The 23097-nt window shown below is 47.8% G+C and overlaps 1 protein-coding gene across 1 annotated transcript in view; it reads right to left on the bottom strand.

The window, feature by feature from the left end:
* The window catches only part of LOC146811651 (uncharacterized), a 187173-nt gene that overhangs the window by 47472 nt on the left and 116604 nt on the right, over positions 1-23097 (bottom strand). Inside the window, exon 5 of the mRNA XM_085618622.1 lies at positions 20696-20865. Coding sequence (XP_085474748.1) covers positions 20696-20865 — 170 coding nt within the window. The remainder of the gene's footprint in view (positions 1-20695; positions 20866-23097) is intronic.

Below are 23097 nucleotides of genomic sequence, written 5' to 3'. Positions count from 1 at the left end.
CCATCCGGTTTATCATTAATTAATTTCTGGACACTAGCAGAGTGGCTCGTTCCCTCCAAACTGGGCATGATGTCCATTTGGTTTTGCTCAGTCAGATTGCTCCCATCAGAACTGGCAGCGGTCCCCTTGGGTAATACCCCGTGAACTGCTACAGGACTTGGTCCACACCCGGTTTTATCCTTAGTTTTAGCCGGGCTCAGTTGTTGCAAAATAGGCATAGAGGAGGCATTTTGTGACATTTCCTCTAGATACCCATTTGGGTCTGAGCTTAACTCGATTGCCTGATTTGGAATCACAGTAAGGGGGGCATCCTGAAAAGATTGACTAGCGTTTGGTAAGCCACTAGCTCTACATAAAAGATTATCCCCCTCAGCTCGATCGAAGCATGTTGCGCTTAGTTCGCCCAGCTCATTACCTACAGCTCCAAGAGTCTCCGAGCTCGCCCCAGAATCCCGAGACACAGCCTCCGCACTCACCAGCAGACTCTGCCTCGATTGACCTGGAAGCACTCCACTCGGGACACGGCGAAGAAGGAGGTCAGCTACTGTCGGAGCCGTCACGGCCCCCTTCCCCATAGATGCTGCCCCGCACTCGTAAGAGCCTTAGCGCCGACGCTGAGTCCCACGTCTGTTTCCTTAGCGGCTCGCCTTCCAATCGCGGCATCCTCACACTGTGCCTGTCTTACCGCCGCCGCTGCAGCCGCCCTTGCCTTAGCGGCGGCGATGGGACCAGCATCTTTTGGGGGCATCGCCAGATTCGGCTGTTTGTCGTTCTGTTGAGGAGGCTGCCCTGCGGCCCTAGCGACTGCTTTAGCTCGGGCACCATCGATCCCCTTCAGCCCCCCTGTGACCAGGAGCCGGCCACGACAAAGAGAGCGAATGATGGAGAGGCCGATGAGCGTTGCAAATGTCCTCAGGTAAGCTCCTGTGTGCCCGTTTGAGCCGGCATATAACGCAGTAGTAATTTGGAGTACCATCGGGGAAGTTTTCTAGTGGATATATTCGTTTTCAGACGTTTCCAGACGTTTCAGACGTTCATGTGATGATTCCTTACGACATCTCTGGGTTCTCCTCTGAATTATTACTCCACGCTCAGCACCAGCACCGGTCTGCTGCACTACGGTCTCAGTCGACCGCCATGTGTCAACATTTCCTTTGTTGGTGACGGATCCCTTCAACAATGGCCAAGCCTGCTCACCGATGTCTCCTGCTGAATCGCCTGTGCCATCCTTGCTAGTCACTGTACTTGTGTTTTGGGTATGTAGGGATGACTTCAGGGACAAATTGCCCCTTTTCAGCACTATACATGTGTGTAATCACGGCCTACCACACAAATAGTACTTGTTATGCAGGGTATTTGGGCACCTAACTCTCAATTGTGGGCATTGTATCTAGTGGAATTCAACCCTATTCCTTCCATGAGAGACAACATCTTGGTGGCTGGACCAGCACCTGAACATTCCTATCACTCCTGGGATGTGCGTGACAGTGTGTGTTCCTTTTGGCTATCTTAGTTTTGTATGCAGTTACATGACTATACAGTCCACTGCTGGTAGTCATATGCACCCACCCCTCATATATCTGTCCACTGCTGGTAGTCATATGCACCCACCACCCATTTGTCTGGACACTGCTGGGAGTCCTCTGCACCCACCCCCATATCTCTGTCCACTGCTGGGAGTCCTCTGCACCCAACACTCATATTGCAGGCCACTGCTGGTAGTCATATGCACCCACCCCTCATATGTCTGGACACTGCTGGGAGTCCTCTGCACCCACCCTCATATCTCTGTCCACTGCTGGGAGTCATATGCACCCACTCCTCATATTGCAGGCCACTGCTGGTAGTCATATGCACCCACCCCCATATCTCTGTGCACTGCTGGGAGTCCTCTGCACCCACCCCATATCTCTGTCCACTGCTGGGAGTCCTCTGCACCCACCCCCATATCTCTGTCCACTGCTGGGAGTCCTCTGCACCCAACACTCATATTGCAGGCCACTGCTGGTAGTCATATGCACCCACCCCTCATATGTCTGGACACTGCTGGGAGTCCTCTGCACCCACCCTCATATCTCTGTCCACTGCTGGGAGTCATATACACCCACTCCTCATATTGCAGGCCACTGCTGGTAGTCATATGCACCCACCCCCATATCTCTGTCCACTGCTGGGAGTCCTCTGCACCCACCCCCATGTCTCTGTCCACTGCTGGAAGTCCTCTGCACCCACCCCCATATCTCTGTTCACTGCTGGGAGTCATCTGCACCCACCCCTCATATTGCAGGCCACTGCTGGTAGTCATATGCACCCACCCCTCCTATGTCTGGACACTGCTGGGAGTCCTCTGCACCCACCCCCATATCTCTGTCCACTGCTGGGAGTCCTCTGCACCCACCCCATGTCTCTGTCCACTGCTGGGAGTCTTCTGCACCCACCCCCATATCTCTGTCCACTGCTGGGAGCCCTCTGCACCCACCCCCATACATCTGGACACTGCTGGGAGTCCTCTGCACCCACCCCTCATATATCTGTCCACTGCTGGTAGTCATATGCACCCACCCCCATATCTCTGTGCACTGCTGGGAGTCCTCTGCACCCACCCCCATATCTCTGTCCACTGCTGGGAGTCTTCTGCACCCACCCCCATATCTCTGTCCACTGCTGGGAGCCCTCTGCACCCACCCCCATACATCTGGACACTGCTGGGAGTCCTCTGCACCCACCCCTCATATATCTGTCCACTGCTGGTAGTCATATGCACCCACCCCCATATCTCTGTGCACTGCTGGGAGTCCTCTGCACCCACCCACATATATCTGTTCACTGCTGGGAGTCATCTGCACCCACCCCTCATATTGCAGGCCACTGCTGGTAGTCATATGCACCCACCCCTCCTATGTCTGGACACTGCTGGGAGTCCTTTGCACCCACCCCCATATCTCTGTCCACTGCTGGGAGTCATATGCACCCACCCCATGTCTCTGTCCACTGCTGGGAGTCTTCTGCACCCACCCCCATATCTCTGTCCACTGCTGGGAGCCCTCTGCACCCACCCCCATACGTCTGGACACTGCTGGGAGTCCTCTGCACCCACCCCTCATATATCTGTCCACTGCTGGTAGTCATATGCACCCACCCCCATATCTCTGTGCACTGCTGGGAGTCCTCTGCACCCACCCCCATATCTCTGTCCACTGCTGGGAGTGCTCTGCACCCACCCCCATGTCTCTGTCCACTGCTGGAAGTCCTCTGCACCCACCCCCATATCTCTGCTCACTTCTGGGAGTCATCTGCACCCACCCCTCATATTGCAGGCCACTGTTGGTAGTCATATGCACCCACCCCTCCTATGTCTGGACACTGCTGGGAGTCCTCTGCACCCACCCCCATATCTCTGTCCACTGCTGGGAGTCATATGCACCCACCCCTCATATTGCAGGCCACTGCTGGTAGTCATATGCACCCACCCCCATATCCCTGTGCACTGCTGGGAGTCCTCTGCACCCACCCCCATATCTCTGTCCACTGCTGGGAGTCCTCTGCATCCACCCCCATATCTCTGTCCACTGCTGGGAGTCCTCTGCACCCACCCCATGTCTCTGTCCACTGCTGGGATTCCTCTGCACCCACCCCCATATCTCTGTCCACTGCTGGGAGCCCTCTGCACCCACCCCCATACGTCTGGACACTGCTGGGAGTCCTCTGCACCCACCCCTCATATATCTGTCCACTGCTGGTAGTCATATGCACCCACCCCTCATATGTCTGGACACTGCTGGGAGTCCTCTGCACCCACCCCCATATCTCTGTCCACTGCTGGGAGTCCTCTGCACCAACCCTCATATTGCAGGCCACTGCTGGTAGTCATATGCACCTACCCCTCATATGTCTGGACACTGCTAGGAGTCCTCTGCACCCACCCACGCACCCCCTTGGAGCAGTACACTGCTGGCCTGGACCTACACACACACCAATATGAAGGTAACATGCAGGCCCAGTCCGTAAGCCCGCATTCCTGGCGAAGTATCCCAAATGTACTGCTGCCGTAACGAGGTACGTGTGACACGCACTGTACCAATGCATTCATTGCGTGTGTACGGTCCATATCACAGTTCTATTGTGCCGTAGGGGTACATGTGGTACGCACCGTACCCACGCATTCATTGCATGTGTACGGTCCGTATCACAGTTCTAATGGTGCTGTAGGGGTACGTGTGACACGCACCGTACCCACGCATTAATTGCGTGTGTACGGTCCGCATCACAGTTCTAATGGTGCCGTAGGGGTACGTGTGACATGCACTGTACGCACGCATTCATTGCATGTGTACGGTCCGTATCACTGTTCTAATGTGCCGTAGGGGTACGTGTGGTATGCACCAGACCCACGCATTCATTGCGTGTGTACGGTCCGTATCACAGTTCTAATGGTGCCGTAGGGGTACGTGTGACACGCACCGTACCCACGCATTCATTGCGTATGTACGGTCTGTATCACTGTTCTAATGTGCCGTAGGGGTACGTGTGGTACGCACCGTACCCATGCATTCATTGCGTGTGTACGGTCCGTATCACAGTTCTAATGTGCCATAGGGGTACGTGTGGTACGCACCGTACCCACGCATTCATTGCGTGTGTACGGTCCGTATCACAGTTCTAATGTGCCGTAGGGGTACGTGTGGTACGCACCGTACCCACGCATTCATTGCGTGTGTACGGTCCGTATCACAGTTCTAATGGTGCCGTAGGGGTACGTGTGACACGCACCGTACCCACGCATTCATTGCGTGTGTACGGTCCGTATCACAGTTCTAATGGTGCCGTAGGGGTACGTGTGACACGCACTGTACCCACGCATTCATTGCGTGTGTACGGTCCGTATCACAGTTCTAATGTGCCATAGTGGTACGTGTGGTACGCACCGTACCCACGCATTCATTGCATGTGTACAGTCCGTATCATTGTTCTAATGTGCCGTAGGGGTACGTGTGGTACGCACCGTACCCACGCATTCATTGCGTGTGTACGGTCCATATCACTGTTCTAATGTGCCGTAGGGGTACGTGTGACACGCACCGTACCCACGCATTCATTGCGTGTGTACGGTCCGTATCACAGTTCTAATGGTGCCGTAGGGGTACGTGTGACACGCACCGTACCCACGCATTCATTGCGTGTGTACGGTCCGTATCACAGTTCTAATGGTGCCGTAGGGGTACGTGTGACACGCACTGTACCCACGCATTCATTGCGTGTGTACGGTCCGTATCACAGTACTAATGTGCCATAGTGGTATGTGTGGTACGCACCGTACCCACGCATTCATTGCGTGTGTACAGTCCGTATCACTGTTCTAATGTGCCGTAGGGGTACGTGTGGTACGCACCGTACCCACGCATTCATTGCGTGTGTACGGTCCATATCACTGTTCTAATGTGCCGTAGGGGTACGTGTGACACGCACCGTACCCACGCATTCATTGCGTGTGTACGGTCCGTATCACTGTTCTAATGGTGCCGTAGGGGTACGTGTGACATGCACCGTACCCACGCATTCATTGCGTGTGTACGGTCCATATCACAGTTCTAATGTGCCGTAGGGGTACGTGTGGTACGCACCGTACACGTCCACTTCTGTTGTTGCGGTACGCAGGGGTTGCTGGACACGCCCCCCCAAGTGACCAGACCCTGGAGCTAATTTATGGCCTACATATTATAGGTTTGGCTTTGAGTATGGGGTATGTTTCCGGCCCCTCACCCCCACCCTGGCCCCTGGGTGTTGTTCTCACCTTCTGCAGCGTGTGCGTCGGGTGCGGTGCACCAGGTCGTAGGCCAAGAGGACCGGGATGACACGTACAACGGGGTTCATGGCGTGTACGTCGCGTACCGGGGCTCCGTTGCGTAGCGGTTCACGTAGGACTCTGCTTTTCCGGCTGTGTTTGGCTCCCGTAAAAAAAGAGCCATACAGAGTGACGTAGGGACGAATCGCACTAGCTGGGCCAGAAACCGCTGCCTGAATACGTCCAGACGTCGCGTACAAGCTGTTCCGGATCAGAATCGTAGGTTTTTTTCACACGTACGGGCTTTTGTACGAAACGTACGAAAATAGGCTTTCTGTACGAATCGTACTTCCTAGGTTGTACGGAAAGTTTACCGGGTACGAGTCGTACGGGGAAAACGCTCCATACAACGATTCGTACAGCCTTTTTCCATGATTGGAATCGGCCCCTTAATGTGTGGTTGTGTTTTTCGTATGGGTATTGGGTGGGAAGTAAATAATTATAATTATTTAAAAATGATTTATTATTATAAATAATTATTTAATTGATAATTAAGTATGTAAATTGTGTACTATATATTTTTGTTTGAGGGTGTTTTGTGTTTTTTGTATGGGTAAGTGATATGTAAGAAAATCTAATAATAATAAATATTGTTCATTTTTAATAATTGTTTAAATGATAATTAATTATGTAAATATGTAATTAAAACATTTTTAGGTTATATGTGTGAGTTGTATATGTAGGGTTAAAGGGTGGGAAGTTAATTAAATATAATTAATTTATTCTTAGCGGGCTAGCTTGGGGAGGCTCTACCACTACTTAACACGCATGCCAAAGGCAAGCCTCTCTGTGCCCGTCCGTGGCCATTCGGGGCCTGGGACCAGAACCCCTGCCTGTTTCGCAGTAATTCTAAACTATACTGTGGAACAACTACGTAAATTATGCCGACCTATCCTAGATCAATGTACACATAACATATCTATGTGGTCAGCTTCCCTGGAATGCAGTAATTGCCTATATAAAATGACTGCTTACATGAGAGGGCCGGGGGCAAGTCACAAGCTCAATTTAATACTTATCAATTGCAGATGCGTCAATAAACACAAATACGAAATCCATGATTATATTGTAGACAATCAGCCAGATGCTCTATTCCTGACCGATTCGTAGATCCTCAAAGCCCTCCCGCAGAATTAGGGCATTGTCAGATTGGACCGCCAAATTAAACGAGGAGGGGGAATAGCCATTATTCATAAACTATCCTTACATTGTACCTTAGAGATGGCTAACATTGATGCAAGTGAAGCAGCCTTTTTTCTCGATCCCGGCTGCCGTGATTTGCATCATAAATGGGTTCCTAATCTACCGGCCCCCGGGTCCTGCCACTCAGTTTGCATCCAGCCTAATGGAGCAGCTGATACAACCTGCACTTCGGTATAACATAGTGGTTGTTTTGGGGGATCTTAATCTACACCTCGATGATATGACTAATTCTGAAGCTCAATCTCTTTGTCAGGAATTGGCCGCTCTACAGTTAGTATTGAAATCGACTCTCCCGACCCACCAACTCGGCCACATATTAGACCCGATCTTCACCAACTGGTGTGATCTAGAAATTGAACCTCCAATCGCAGTCCCTTGGTCAGCCCATTTTCTTATTCCCTTCACGGTCCCTTTACCATCCCACCTACTGGCACTAAATGTTTAAGTAGGCCACAAACGAAATGGGTTAGATTTACATCTGCAAGCTTCAGTCACAACCTCCAGCAGTACTGCCCTCTCAGGGGTAACGATATCGAGGCAGCGTGCAGCTCAGTGGATGAATGGATTGCGGAAGCACTGGATAGAGTAGCCCCTTGGACCTCCAGTGCTCCAAGCAGACAGTTAAAATCTGCACTCCCTTATAAGAAGAACTCGCGCCACCTACTATAGTGACAGGATAGAGCAAGCTGTGAGCTCCTCCAAATAACTTTTTACGATTTATAAAGACATATCCTCACTTGCAAGAACTGTATCTCCCAATGCCAGCTTTGAGGATTCATGTAATCAAATGGCGGATTTCTTTGAGGAGAAGGTATGAAAAAATCTACACTAAATTTCTGCATGAGGCACGCAATGAGATCTCCTGCCAGGTGGAGAGGACCAACGTGGAGGAGGCAAACCGCCTCTCCAGATTTGATCCTCCCTCCTGTGAGGACCTCAAAGGCATAGCCTTAAGTATTAAATCCGGTTCTCTAAGAGACCACACTGCACCCAAAGTTATGAAAGATGGCTTGGAGATCCTAATACCCCACATCAGGCAGCTCCTTGAACTCTCCTTTGATGCTGGTGTGGTCCCAAAAAGATGGAAGCATGCAATTGTCCCCTCCATAAAAAAGAAGCTGGGTGCCAACTCGAGTCAGCTGAAGAACTTCCGCCCTGTCTCACTCCTGCCCTATTTTGCCAAAATAGCCGAAAAAGTGGTCAATACTCAATTAACCACCCACATTAACCGGCATAGTTTACTTCACCCCATGCAATCGGGTTTTAGGGCCACGTACTCCACAGAGTCTGCACTGCTCTTGTCAATGGAAACAATTCACAGACAGGTAGATGAGGGCCAGACAGTAGCTCTGGTCCTTTTGGACCTCAGTGCGGCCTTTGACACTGTATCTCATACACTGCTCCTACAGCATCTCAGTGAGGGCGGTCTGGATAAAATGGCACTAAATTGGATGGCTGCCTTTTTGCAAGACAGGAGCTTTCAGGTGGCCCAACAACCTTACTATTCCAAAAGTATTGCGCTCGCCCAAGGGGTCCCTCAGGGCTCCATATTGAGCCCCACTCTTTTTAATCTTCATATTGCCCCGCTGGCAGACATTATAGAAAGGCATGGAATCAACATCGTGTCGTATGCAGACGACACGCAATTGGTGGTCTCTCTGTCACAGTCCCCCAAGGCAGCAGCCACTTATTTTTCTACCTGTCTACAAGACCTAGCATCTTGGATGACAAATAATTGCCAAAAACTAAATGGCAGCAAAACAGAGGTTCTAGTGGTGGGAAAATCCCCCTTGATCTGGTCATCATCAGCATGGAGGCCACATATACTGAGACCCACCCCTTCCCCAAGCAATCAGGTTAAAAACTTGGGGATGTGGCTAGACTCCAATCTCTCCTTTGAGACTCATACCAGAATGGTGGCAGGGAAGTGCTTCGGAGTTCTGAGAGGGTTACGGAAGACTCTGGATGTGCTCCCCATCGCAGCCAGGAAAACCCTAGTCCATGCGTTAGTAACCTCTCACCTGGACTACGGTAATGCTCTATACCTAGGAGCAACTAGCAAATGCCTGCATAGGTTTTAATGCATTCAGAACGTGGCTGCCCACCTTGTTCTGATACTTCCTAGGAGAACCTCTTTCAGGAAAGCTCTCTCTGTTCTGACCTCACCCCCTGCACAGACCGCACAGCAGGAAGCATCCACCACCACGGCTGTCTCCCCGGACCCCCAATAACAACACATGGCCTTCCAACACCGTGTGTTAGGGTGCCAGGAGAAGATGGCTGATCAGGTGCGGGTGGGGTTCGACCGCATGGCAGCCAAACTAGATGCCATACGTGGGTGTCTAAGTCCCATCACGGACCACTTACAGTCCCTAATGGACACCCACAGTCCGCTCCATGCTCTCCAACGATCCATTGCTGACATCGCTGGAGTCCTGACTCTGAGACAAGAACAACTGTCTAGTCAGAGTGGCTCCAGCAATGTCATCCGGGAGCTGGGACACAAACGGAGGAACATGGAGAACATGGAGTGGATGCATGCGGAAAAAATGGCTGACCGCTGCACACCAGCGAGATGTAGCTGGGATCTTCCATGCCCTGCAGACCCTCATCATGGCATTGCTGCCACGAGGCCTGGCACCAATGAATGCTGCTGCTACTACTCCATCCACATCACTGCCCCCTGAAGTGTTAGTGCCTCACAGTGCGGCAGACAATCCACCTCCGGCCCCTGATGTGTTACTGCCACAGTGCTGCAGGCAAAACCCCACCACCCACATGTGAGGCACATGAGACATCAGAGGATAAAGATGCGGATGAATCTGCTTTAGTGGTAAGAAGGAAGCGGTAGCATTCATCTCCGCCATGCCTGTTTCTGCTTGGTTCTGCCCTCTGTATCATCACCTTCCACTGTCCCCCGATACACTCTGCGACACTCACCTTGGACCTCGACATGGACTACCATATTCTGTTTGGTTACCAATGACACAGCCATTAGACTGCAGACTGAACTCTTCCTCTTCTGATGAACTTGTCATTCCCTAAAGGACTCTGCCTGGCCCGTCAGAGGGCAACAATGTGAAGTGGGGTTTGCATGGCCCTGTACTGCTCCAGCTTCAACACTCCACTGAATGTGAATAAAACATTCAAATTCACACAGATGTGTCATGTCTATGATCATTCTAGTATGAAAGTATGAATGAATGTAGGGTCAGTGATTCCACCTTACGTCCATGTTGCTCATGTTGTGGGACTTGAGTCACAGGGTGCAACATTGCCGATTGCGGTCCGGGTGGCGCAAACACTACAACAGAGACACATGCATTTGTTACTTTCTTGCCCAGCCCAGAACTGCAACACGCCCAGAGCCCCAGGCTCATTGTTCACACCCCTACGCTGGACTGGCATACTCCAGGCCAGCCCACTCCGCTTACGCTTACACGGGACGACGACAATGCTACATGTCCCAGGTCTTCCCTGTAGTGATCTGCTGATCACTGGTCTAGTGTCAGCATGCCTCAGCCACTCCCTGAGGGCTGGTTTATACTCACACCACACCCATCCAGCACAGGCGTCACAGGACATGTGAGCCTGCTCATAAAAGGGGCCTATCACATCACATCCCCCACTGCCGGAGGTGACATGATGGCGTCCGCACCACTAGACTCAATCATAAAGGGTCCATGACTTGTGGCGCACAGAGTTAGTGGCACCCGATGCACTGCGCCCAGCACGGGCCTACCGCCACGGGACGATGACTTGCAGTGCACAGAGTTAGTGGCACCCGATGCACTGTGGCCGGCACGGGCCTACCGCCACGGGACAATGACTTGCGATGCACGGAGTTAGTGGCACCAGAACTGAGAGGGTGTGCAGCCAGCAATGATTTGTAGGCCTCGATATGCCGTCCTGCAAATCAAGATTCAATTGGAATTGTGAGCCCTGCTGGACCGCAGTGCACGCCGAAGGCAGCAGTCGGCACACACATGTCTCCACGGTGCGGTGTCGCAGGGTGCGCTGGGGGCCTGTGGCGCAGAATCCAGTGCTCGGCTGAGGAGGTTGCAGCGTCACGTGGTGGGCCCTCTTGGAGACATGTCGGTGGTGGCAGGTGAGCATTGAGGCCTGGGTGCGCAGAGGCGGCCAGTCATCGCTGGGGGGTGGACGGGTCTGGGGACCAGGGCTGGGGTGTAGCAGGTGCACAAGATCGTGCAGGCACCACCGGTCATGGCGGCGACCCCATGGCTGGGTGGGGGGCGCCACCTTGGCAGACACGACCCTGCATGCAATGACGAGATGTGCGCGAGTTAGCTTGAGATGTAGCCACCTCGTCTCCAGTGTCAATCTAGCCGTTTAAGGTGGTCGGCCACGTGTGTGTAGGCCTATAGACAGGATATGGCAGACACAGAGACACACGCAGTAGTTACTTTGGTGGCCATCCCGGAACTGAACCACGCCCAGAGCCCCGGGCTATTTATTCACGACATATGCCGGCCAAGGCCACTCTGCTCATGCTTACAGGGGGGGGACGACAAAGCTACATGTCCAAGGTCTTCCACACTGCCTGAGGTAACCTGTTTGCCTCCACTCTCCTACAAACACCAGCAGTATATGTCCACATGGACATGTCTGTGCTCTGCATACTGAAGTCTGTCCAGCACATCACCGCCACACTTGCCATTGTGCACATTCTCATTGATGGGTCACTTGCCTCCTTCACACATACTTGTTTCCACCTCTCCCCACATTCTGCAATTGTGTGACAGAGGTGCCATGCCATGGATGGTTTATCTGCATGCCTGGCCACGGTTGCCACAGTTACTTATGTTGTTGTGTCTGGTAGTTGGGCATGTTGATTGGCATGTTGTATGTGATTTTCTAACGTGTGCATTCCCACAGTTGTGAGTTGTATGATTGTGGAGTTGAGGTGTGTGGTGTGTTCAGTTGGTACTTACCGACGAGCAGTGCATTTCCATAGGTGCCACCCTCAAAAAAATGATTGGTGATGGACTTGCGGAAGATGTAGGAATCATGCACACTGCCTGGGAAGTTTGCGACGACATTGATGAACAGGCCCCTGTGGTCCACTTTTGCCTGCACATTGATGGAATGCGTGTGGTTTCTGTTGCGTTAATTGTGTGCAGTGTCGGCAGGGGGCATAAGTAGTACATGTGTGCAGTCAATTGCCCCTAACACGTGCGGGAAGACATCTATAGCGTAGTTCCCTTGCTTGGTCTCCAGCTGTTCCTGCACAGTGTGGGGGATGTGAAGGTGCAGGGGTATCAAGCTGATACAAACCGTGATGCTTACAAGTGTAATAAATCCTGCATAATAAGACTGTAACAGAAGTTTGTGTGGTCGTAACCTTCCTTTTCTTTCCTACGAAGGTTACGACCACATGAACTTCTGTTACGTTCTTTTTATGCAGGATTTATCATACCTGTGAGCATTACGGTTTGTACAAGTGCAATACACTGTACAAGATTACGTTTGTGACTATACGGACGCTTGACCATTGCCACCATTTATCCGACAGGTTTCTGAATACTGACTTTCGGACTATGGAATTGCATTGGGGAGTTCCCGCAGCATATGCAGTTAATTGAATCCACACGTTGCCCTGATGAAGTTCCCTGTTGAGAATAGAACGCGTTGGCTGAGCTTTTCGGATTGTTGATTTATGTATTTGTAATAAAGAAATGTTTTTACACTACTGTTGACTACTGGACTTCATGACCTGGCGAACCCCCATTTCAGTAACTACAATGTTGGATCTGGAGCACAGAGGCGTCAAGCAACGGCTGGCATTGGGGTTGGTTGCGCAGGAACACTACGAATTGGAACTAGCGTGTGGTGTGGATACAGGGGCCCGCCTTTGCTTTTGTGGACATGCATCCAAGACATGTGTGAGGAACATTGTTAGGGCTGGCTGAGAGACTCCTCTGACTCAGGCAGTTGTTGGTTGGAAGGTACCAGAGGCTAGCAGGTGCAGCACAGCCAGCAGCTTTGTCTGCGGAGGGATGTTGGTTCTCCGCTGTGTTGGTACCATCAGCCTGTGGGCAATGTGGGTTAGGATGCGGAGGATGGTTGTCCTTTTGGGTCTGTAGTGAGCAATGCCATCCTCTGGCGTTGAGTCTCTGAGGCTGGTGCATTTTGGGAACGTCCACTGTCTTGTTCTGTGCTACCTAGGTGGTAGTCCGGAGGGTGGGTCCGGGGGGCGGGCCTGGGGGTGGTGGCGGTGGGTGTTTTGGCCCTCTTGGGTCTCCGAGGTGCATGATTAGTAGCTCCATGACATGTGTTGGTCTTCAGATGTGGCTCTGGGCTGGGCTCCCTTTCATACTGCAGGTTGTCGTCCTGCTTAGCACCAGTAAAAGGCAGGTGTTAAATCCCTGCTGCTAATGCGCCTTATTGCTTGTTTTTGGATTGCTTCGCCGATCTGGCTGGTCGTTGAGACTATCCCAAAGTGGTGTTTTTGTGTGTTTTTGCACGGGAACACCTACTCTGCATATCATTAGCGTTAGTTGTCGCTCTCATCTGTGGCGATGTTTTTTGTGCCAGCTATTGCTGGAAAACTGGCGATATCAGCAGTTTGCACCAGCTTGAGAATGGGGCGATAAATCTATCGCCACTTTTGCGGCTCTAAAGTGCCAATAAATCAGCGATAAGTCCTTGAGAATATGCCCGTTATTCCCCATTTCTTTGCACTAAATACTACTTCTTTATATTATAAGCACTCCACAAAATTACCTTAGATGTGCTCGGACTTAAGCCTTTGAGACAGAGGTATCTGCATTCATGCACTTTGAGTTGGATGGAGTATATTTTTTGTTTAAAGAAAGGTTATAGAAGAGTTACTGAGAGGGGTAAAGATAACCTAAGCTTGTTTAATTAACCGCAGTCACCCGATCTTGCATAAGGAGCCTTGGTTACACTATTCTTTACTTACATAAATAATTGCTAGTTTCAAAACATCTTTTTACTCAGTTCACCATTTCTAAAGGTGGAGAACCATGCAATGCGCACATGATTATTTTGCTGTATTACACCAGATGAAAACTGAATATCGATCCCAGAATATCGACAAGACGCAATGTTGAGGACAAAATAATTAAAACAAATAGTGACAAGTAAGTTTAGATATTCTATAACTAACTCCACATTTATGTACCATGTGCAGTACATATATCTGTATAGGTATGTAGAAGGGGAATTTAGGGATAGTATTTCTATACTTTCCTATATTCATTTGCCCTTTGATATTTTGTCCCTCGATATTCTGTCCTCGATATTCTTGTATCACGATATTCTGGGGGTTCGTTATTCAGTAGTACAATCAACCCGTGAGTAGTCTAGAACTGCCTGTGTTAAAAAGCTCAGGCCATTAAATCCTGTCCCCATTCTTGCACGAGGAATACTAAGGGGCAGATTTATGAAAAAGTCAAGCAACGCAGCAAGCCACCCTGCTACGCTGCCCTGCATAACAGGGAAAGGGCTTTTTCTGTTGTGCTCAGAGGTGTAGCTTGGTCAGTAAGATTGGGGGGTGCGAGCTTCAGATTTCCAAATGGCTAGGCTGGTTAAAATATATTATACGAAAAGCAGGGGAGGAGGGAGGGCCTTACGGAGCAGTAGGAATGGAGAGGAGGGCATATTGTGAGGGGTACTTCTAACTCAATATTCTGTCAAATAAAATAGCCATTTTTAAGACCTTTAAAACATAGACAAGCGTGTGAGTGTTTGTCTGCATATGCATGTAAATATTCAAAGTCCTCACCATACCCGACTTAAAGCACTTGAAACCAACTATTTACTACAGAATACACTTATTAGGGGCTATAACACCCCGAACACCCCCGAAGCTAAGCCCCTGCCTGCACTGGTGTCCTTTGGCTGCCTAGTGCCAAGGCAGACACCCTTGCACCACAGTGCAAGGGTGCCTGTGTTGCCTCCAGGATTGTGTTGTGCAGGAAGGTGCCCCTTCCTGCACAAAACAATCCTGAGAGGCAAATTCCTTTTTCTATGTGTGCTACAGGATGCAGCACCCATAGAAAGAGGAAGTAACGCGGAGAAATAAAGGTATTTATCCTTGTTAAGGCATATCTTTTTGGCGCATTCTCAGGTTTACCAGCTCTTGTAAATCTGGGAATGTGTAAAAAAACATGGGATTTGCATGGGAACACCCACACAACGTCCAGGGAATGCTTCCCTAGTGTAGAGTAAGGCAAAGCAGCCATTTGCGGTGATTTGCTTCATTCCATATATATAGAGCCACTCAGGGCCAAGTAATGTGGCCTTGCGTGGCTTCATAAACCTCACTTACGACTTGTGTCACTCTTGCACCATCTCACAACACAACTCCACTCGTAAATACGCCCCTAAGTGTACTAACTCCTGCTCACTAAGGCAGCAATAATTTACTTGTTCTCCTTGAGGTGTTGAAAATGTATTGCTTAATGTAGTGTGTTACATTTCTACTGCTTATAAATAATTAGTACAGCACTAGAAGTTAGCTAGAATACATTAAAGCCCCCTCATATGTGGTACTGCCTCATGATCTCACATGCATTATGTCAGATGACTAAAATATTGCATCACCTACATTACCTAATCACTTCATTGCAAGTGAAGTATGTGAATATGTAAGTACCTAAGGGTAGTAAATAAATATTTACCCAGAGGATGTAGTGCTAGGTGATGTAGTGGCAGGGATATTTCTGTAGGTAAATATTAGCGACCTCAGTATAGTGTCATACAACCTCAAATGCACTGGCCATAACTTTACACATATTATTAAACATGACATCACAAGATACATCCATCACTGGTACTGGGGTGGCAAAGTGAGCTAAAGAACGATGATGGATTTGACCCAGATCTGTGACCGGGGTTGAGTGTCTGAAAAGTTTCAGTGCTCTACCCATCATCTCTATGTGTTTGTTTTGTTCACCCAAAGTTGGCAGGATAAGCCCAGACGTGGTTCTCTTGCTCACTTTGCCACTGGATTCAAGCTAGCCTGGCTGATGAGGGGTGTTACCCTGAAACCGGTCCCAGAATGCTTGTTTCCTGTCCAGGGATGACGTGACTTAGCAGTTCGGGCTGGACTGTTCTCATGAGGAACAGGGTCAAGACTGATTTGCATATGGCTGGATCTGAACTGGGGTGGCGAAGTGAGCTAAAGAACGATGATGGATTTAATCCAGATCTATGACTGGGGGTCAGTGTCTGAAATGTTTCAGCGCTCCATCCATCAACTCCTTGTGTTCACAAGTGATGGCACTGCATTTGACATCATTAATAATAAGTGATTATTTTAATGATGATATGAGCCGGATCATTAAACCTGACCAATCATATCAGGTCCCCACAGACCATATTTCTCTTTCGGGTCTATATTGGCACGCTCACCCATTCAAACAATCACACACTCAGTTAATGATGATCCATTCAATCATTCACTATATTCCCATTCGCTGAGCATATTTCCTATTGATACACACATTTACCCTCTTCTCTCACCACTCACCATACCAGCCACGTTTGCCCATGGCCTGTGCTCAAAACATGACAGGTTATCTTCCATAGCCTTCATCTTTTTACATAAGGCAAAAAACCTATTCCCTATGACCCCTATGAAATCGAGTACAACAATGATCTACCTACAGCTGTACCTTATGCACTGCCTATCACCTCATTCAAACTGAGGCAACTGATGTTTGTCATTAGTGATGTCATTGATGGTATTTGTGAGGTCAGTTGTACTTTCATTGCTAACCGTAACAGTGATTTTTTGGGAATCTTTTCGTTTTAGTCCAAAAATTCAATACCCTTTCGTCTGAAATATTTTTATGAAATTTCAATGCTTTATAAATAAAAATTTGAAACCTAAAGAAGGCTTGGGTCCTAAGCTAACTGGATGGGACCACCAATAGTTATATACTCAACAGTATCCAGTAGTACTGTTTATAGCTAATTCAAAAACCGAGCCAGTGGAATCAATTCATAGGCTTGTGTGATTTATTTCACAATTTTTTAGATTATACCATAGATTCATTAATATTCAAATCATGTCAAACATTACGGGCAACACAAAATAGTGACATTTTTCGACATGTGAATCACATAAACAAATAGCACATATAAACAATCATTACAAATGTGTGTAATACATCAGTGATTTATGTGCAATTACATAAACACACAAAAAAATAATTAGAGCACCAGTCCATAAATCAAAGGTAGCAATTAGGCGGAGTAGCAAGTCAAAACTTGCAACCCACTATACATTCTCCTGCCTGTATGCACAGTTCTGGGGATCATATGAATCAAGTTAAAGGTAACTGGGGAGGGAAATTAGTTGAACCTTCTCCCTAAATTATCAAGATTAACTTTTCCCAGATACTGTTGTCAACGCGTTTCCAACCCCATCAGCATTCAGGGGTTTTCATCAGGACTTGGACGTGGTGAAATCTATTAAAAGAAGTCAAAGAAAGACAAAGTGTGTGTTACTTACACCTATCAATCTAATGAAAGAGTGTTGATTCTCCATTGTTACGCTAAGCACATAGAGAAGAGTACCTTGTATTATGTTAACAGGATGCTCATAGTGTTCAGAAATATCTGGTACTGGATTAAATGATGAGGCCTGTAGGGGAATAATGTTATATGTAAATGATGTGTTTGATATGAAAAGGAGCGTTCCTATTTGTCTTTTGTAATCAAAAACGACTTGCCTGCGTCAATGGTGGTTCTTAATTATGCAGATTGAAGCCAACGGTTGCTGTGTCAGTTCAGTTTGAATACCTAATTGGGGGAATACAAATGTTTATCATCCCTTACACTCTTGCGCGATGGACTAACGCGCAGTGTGTACGACATGTTACTGAAAAATCTCATTGTCAGTTAGTCTTTATGAGATTTATTTAAAAAACAAAACACACATGGTGCTTTTAAAAGCGCAACGCTTACAACACTTTGGGGTCTGGCTGCCACGAACATTTCCGAGCCTTAGTCACACATCTAAAAATGGAGAGAATCCCCATACGAGTATTTTTAGAGGAGCAGCAGGCTTGTGAACGGATGCGCATCTCTAGGCTACGCGTCTAGATAGAACTTAATGTTAAGTACGTGCTGTAAAATCCAGCTTCCTGAGTCACGGGAGCGTTGCTCATTAAACATTTAACAAAATGTGAAACATATTGTTTTTTGATGGTAAGGTTAGATAGTTACCTGACCCGCAGCTCTAGGGAGGCATAAAAAGTGGTTATAAAAAAAATAGCACAGCTATTGCCCTTGGTGGAGATACATAAGATTTCTTAAATAAAATCTTTAAAAAAAAGTTATTGGACATTAGACATGACAAATTCTATCTGTTCACATTGTTCCATATATGCACCCAATATTGTATCACTGACTGTACTGTGAACCGGGTATAGTATATATGTGCTAAATAGCTAGGGAATCCCTTCAAATCAATTTGATCCCATCTGGATCCATGGATCTAGATTCAATGAACCACCTTTCCATCGACCATAAATGTGTCAGCATATTTCATAATTCACATTGCCTCATCAACTGGATCCATTGCTGGATCCATTAATTCAGTAATCAAATTTCCTCTCCTAAAACTCCTATCATTATCAGTGTTATTTTTGTGCTTAGTGCCAATTTTTCAACAAAAATGCCCACCAAACAAATCTGTGTATTCAATGTTAGGTCTACTGCTTCAGCATTATGGACAGACAGAATACATTCATTCAACTTTAACAAATCAGAAGTCTATACTGAAATTTAAATTGCAGATCTGGATCAATAAATACCAGATAACAGTCAATAATTACATTTCATATTTTATGCCCTTCCTCGTGAGCGATTTGTCAAAAATTTTAGCTGGGGTTATATCATTCTAAAAACACCTGTCTATAGACCAGCCTCTGGCTGCATGACAAATTTAGCATTGACCTATATATTTATGTGCCATTTTTTGTAATGTAACACCAAGAAATGTCCATATTACAGACTTCACGAACACACATCAAGCCAAATCTGCACATAACGGGTCCAATAAATAGGAGATTCAGTTATTTTAACCTCAAACTCGTGTCCCACCTTTCTCTCCTTGGAATTTGACACTTTATCCAGAAAAGATTAATAAATAATCACATATTGTACACTGGCAGCAGGGCATGAAAAGTAAGCTTTATTTTATTCTCCTTATATGTTAGGGAGAACTTAGGGGCGATTACGATGGCGGACAGACTTCAGTCCGTTCGGCATCTTATCGAGGAGTGGGACCACCCGCCTACAAGGCAGCGGTCCCACGAGGCTGATTACAATGCGACCGCCACCACTGCAGTCGCACTTCCTATATTTTACATTGCAGCGGGAGCTGCTGGCTGCAACACCCGCCGCAATGTAAAAATGGCACATTTCACATTTCCCTGCACTACATTGCAGGCACCATGGATAAGGGAAATGTTGAGGGGCACCATAGGTGCCTCCCACCTCCAAACGAAAGGGCCCAGGGTGAAGGGGGGCCCGCTACAGCCCCCCAATGTCCATCTCCGCCAGCCTTTCCATGGTGGTTGAAGCGCCATGGAAAGGCTAGCGGGGATGGATCATCGTAATGCCTAGGGCGGTGCCTGGATGGCACCACTGCTATTTCAGGGATTGGGAGGCCTCCGCAGCATCGGCGGGCTCATGGAGCCTGTCGGATGCATAGCGGTCTGAGTTTTTGACCACCACGGACCCATCCGCCATTATAATATGGTGGGCGGGAAATGGACTCATGATGGCGGTGAACCAGCCACCGACAGCCTGTAATCAGCCCCTTAATTCTTATGGGCGGAAGCGCGTATAGTTTTTATGTTCTGATTTAAGCTTTCAGAATGAAATAACACATTTCAAAGCTTTTCAGATTTATGACACTTATGGGATTTCTGGTGTGATATGTTATTGGTGCTGAGAAAACTTTGTTGTTGTGTAGTGCAAGGTAATGAATAGCTAGATGTGCATTTACTTCCGTCTTTGAGCATTGGTTGATCAACACATACCTGTGGATCTGGGCACAGAGGACAGAACACTCAGGTAGAGACCCTTGCTACAATTTCCCCGGTAAGAAAACAACAGCAGGCACAGGTATGGGGTCATCAACAATGCTAAGAACCATCTAAGCACTGCTTGTTGGGGAGCACTGGGGCTCTCAAACCCCCTTTCTTATACGGATTCCCTGATGTTATCTTTTACCGAGGGATCTTCCTTGTTTTGGACTAGCTCCACAGACAGAACCATGGACCAGGAAAAGTGGCAAGCATGGAGATAGGAAGAATTCACAGACCCTTAACAGGATGGTGATGTTTGCTGTAGGAAAATGCCAGAAAAGAAAAGTATTACTGAACATTTAATCATATAGAGTAAGTGCGTAGTCACGTGTAGTGGAGTTCTTTTGTTTTACCAGTGTTTTACTCGACAACACCCCAAATCTAATGCAGTGGTGAATGATTCGCAATGTTCCCTTTCCTTTCAGACATGAGCCTTGATTTTGACATTGTACTGGATCCATGTGATTTGTAGACAGTGAGGTTCAAGCGCTTACCCAATTTTCTGGTTCTTTGCCATAATAAGGGAATGAACCGGCATAATAGTGAATGCGGTACTCACGTTGCAGAAGCTCTTCTGACCAATGGTGTAGCCAGCACAGACCATGTCATCTCGAATGGGTTTGAAGAGGGAGCTCTGTCGTAAGTGTGTCTGAAACATGGCATTACAATCCTTGGTATCGATGAGGGGGGCTTGCCCCTCCTGAAGCATCTGTGGTGGTGGCAAAATTGCTGCAAGATGAAAGGATGAATGAATGAAAGCTGAATGACAAAAGAGGCATATCATTGTTTTCTTAGTGCTCCTTACCCATGTACCAAAAGGCACAGTTGAAGTGATATTTTATAAAAGGTTCTTTTACAGAAGAAATGTTTTTGAGAACCTCAGTGCTCGCATTTCTAAATTCCTTTTTCCTAAGTATTCAATGCTTCATCTTTTTATATTTAATCCTAATGTTGTAACATATCAGCATCCACTTATTGGAAAAGATGCCTTACAGTGGGTCCCACTAGCAAACAAGCACTGGCAAAGCCAATAGGTCTTATATTCACAAGACTGAGCTTTTGTCTTTAGAAATGTTTTTTGTTAATCCAAGGCATGTGACAAGAAACATGAAACTCACAAAAGGTGATGGAACGATGCTTGCAATAAGTCTAACCATTGGCAATTACTTGGTGTAGCATTCCAACCCATTGTTCTTTCACCCACCTTGCCACCTCAGATTATACCTAGCCAGATGCAACTCAGCCTTGACCCTGATGCAATAGGAACACTACCACTTGAGCTGCCAAGCCAGGTCCTCTCTGAACCGGATCACAAGCAACCCAAGACCTTCTTCACCCTGATTGGGGCTCTTCAGTTGGGTGTTGATTGGTCCAGTGGCACAGTGAGCAAGGATCGCATGTCTGAGCATACCCTTGGCCACTTAGGGCTGTACATCAAACACACAAAAGGTGAAGGGAGGATGCATGAAATATCCTAAACACTGGCAATTGCTAGGGGTAGGTTTCCAATCCATCGTTCCTTTTTCCCACCATGCCACCTCAGATTAGACCCAGCCATATTCAAATCAGCCTTGATCCTGTTCCAACAGGAACAGTCCAGCCCAAACCGCCATGCCAGGTCCTGTCTGGACTGGAACACAAGCAACCCAAGACCAGTTTTGCCCTGATTGATGCTTTTCAGTCTGGTGTGGCTTGACTCCAGAGGCACAGTGAGCAAGTGGCCTACGTCTGAGCAGACCCTTGGACATACATGACTAGCAGTCTTGCAATAGGTATTCAATTAAAGAAAACTCATTCCAAGATGGTCTTTGTGACTCATGCACATGTGTGTGTCATGCCATGCACACATGACAAAGACTTCATGATGGGTGCGCACACATGCATCACGTTTCATGAGTGCAGAAGTGTCATGACGCCTGGAGGCCATTTTTTATTTAGCTTTCTGAAGTGGCAGACATCCATGTTAGAACTGTAAATTGTAATGCAAAAAAAGTTTTAAAAAGCGCATGCGAAGTGCAAGAATGGTAGCAAGCAGCCCAGTGGGACTTTACTATTATTGGGCCCATGTAAAAAAAAAAAAAAATACAAATATTAACTGGCGTAGTGAGAGAGAGCAGGGCGTGGAGCATAGGGGAGCAGGGGAGTGAAGGGACTGCACCAGGGGTGAGGTGAAAGAGAAAAAAGCAGGGTGAGAGAGAAAGGGAACACATGTACTCCCATGAAGTGCTGAATACTAAATGAAAAAAGAGTCCCCTGGGGTATGCAGTAGAAGGATACAATGAATCCAATAAAAACACTGTGAGACAAACAAGAATAGGGAAGAAAGTCATGGACACAAGAGCAGGCAACTGAGAGAGACAACAAATCTATCCAGCCATGAGCAAGGGGCTGATGCAAAACCAATTTGTCTACATTGCCCACAGACAGTCCACAGACAGCAGAAGCGGTGCAGGTCCGGACAACGGCGGACACAATGATCGCACTTTCCTGCTTTGTTCCCTTTGTGTTAAGTTTTTCTATGATCATTCGGGTTGGGTGTGCATAAGTTACTCCAGCACCTGCCGTTGTTTGGTGCTAACTGCAAAGCAGAGAAATGTAAAACCAGAGAATGGAGTGGTGCACCACCCTTTTGTGTAGGAAAGTTCTTGTACAATAAGTCTTACAGTCTTTGTTGAGTTGTTTTTCAACAGTCTTTTATTTCAAAGAAAATCCAAGTTAAAGGAAAATTTGTCAGCCAACGCGTTTCGTTCATAACAATGAAATTCTTCAGGGCATGGAGTTACGTTGCGTCAAAATGTCAGTATGCTTGTACAGTGTGGCTGTGTGGGCCTCCGTGATAAGGGCTAGCAAGCAGTAGATCTGTAAAAGTAGAGAACTGCAGCCGTCTACTCCGTCAAAAGACTGTTGAAAAACAACTCAACAAAGACTATAAGACTTATTGTACAAGAACTTTCCTACACA

Source organism: Triturus cristatus, chromosome 7 (genome assembly GCF_964204655.1).
Source record: "Triturus cristatus chromosome 7, aTriCri1.1, whole genome shotgun sequence".
Lineage (NCBI taxonomy): Eukaryota > Metazoa > Chordata > Amphibia > Caudata > Salamandridae > Triturus > Triturus cristatus.
Note: the sequence above shows the minus strand (reverse complement) of the source record. Positions and strands in the feature narration are given on the sequence as shown.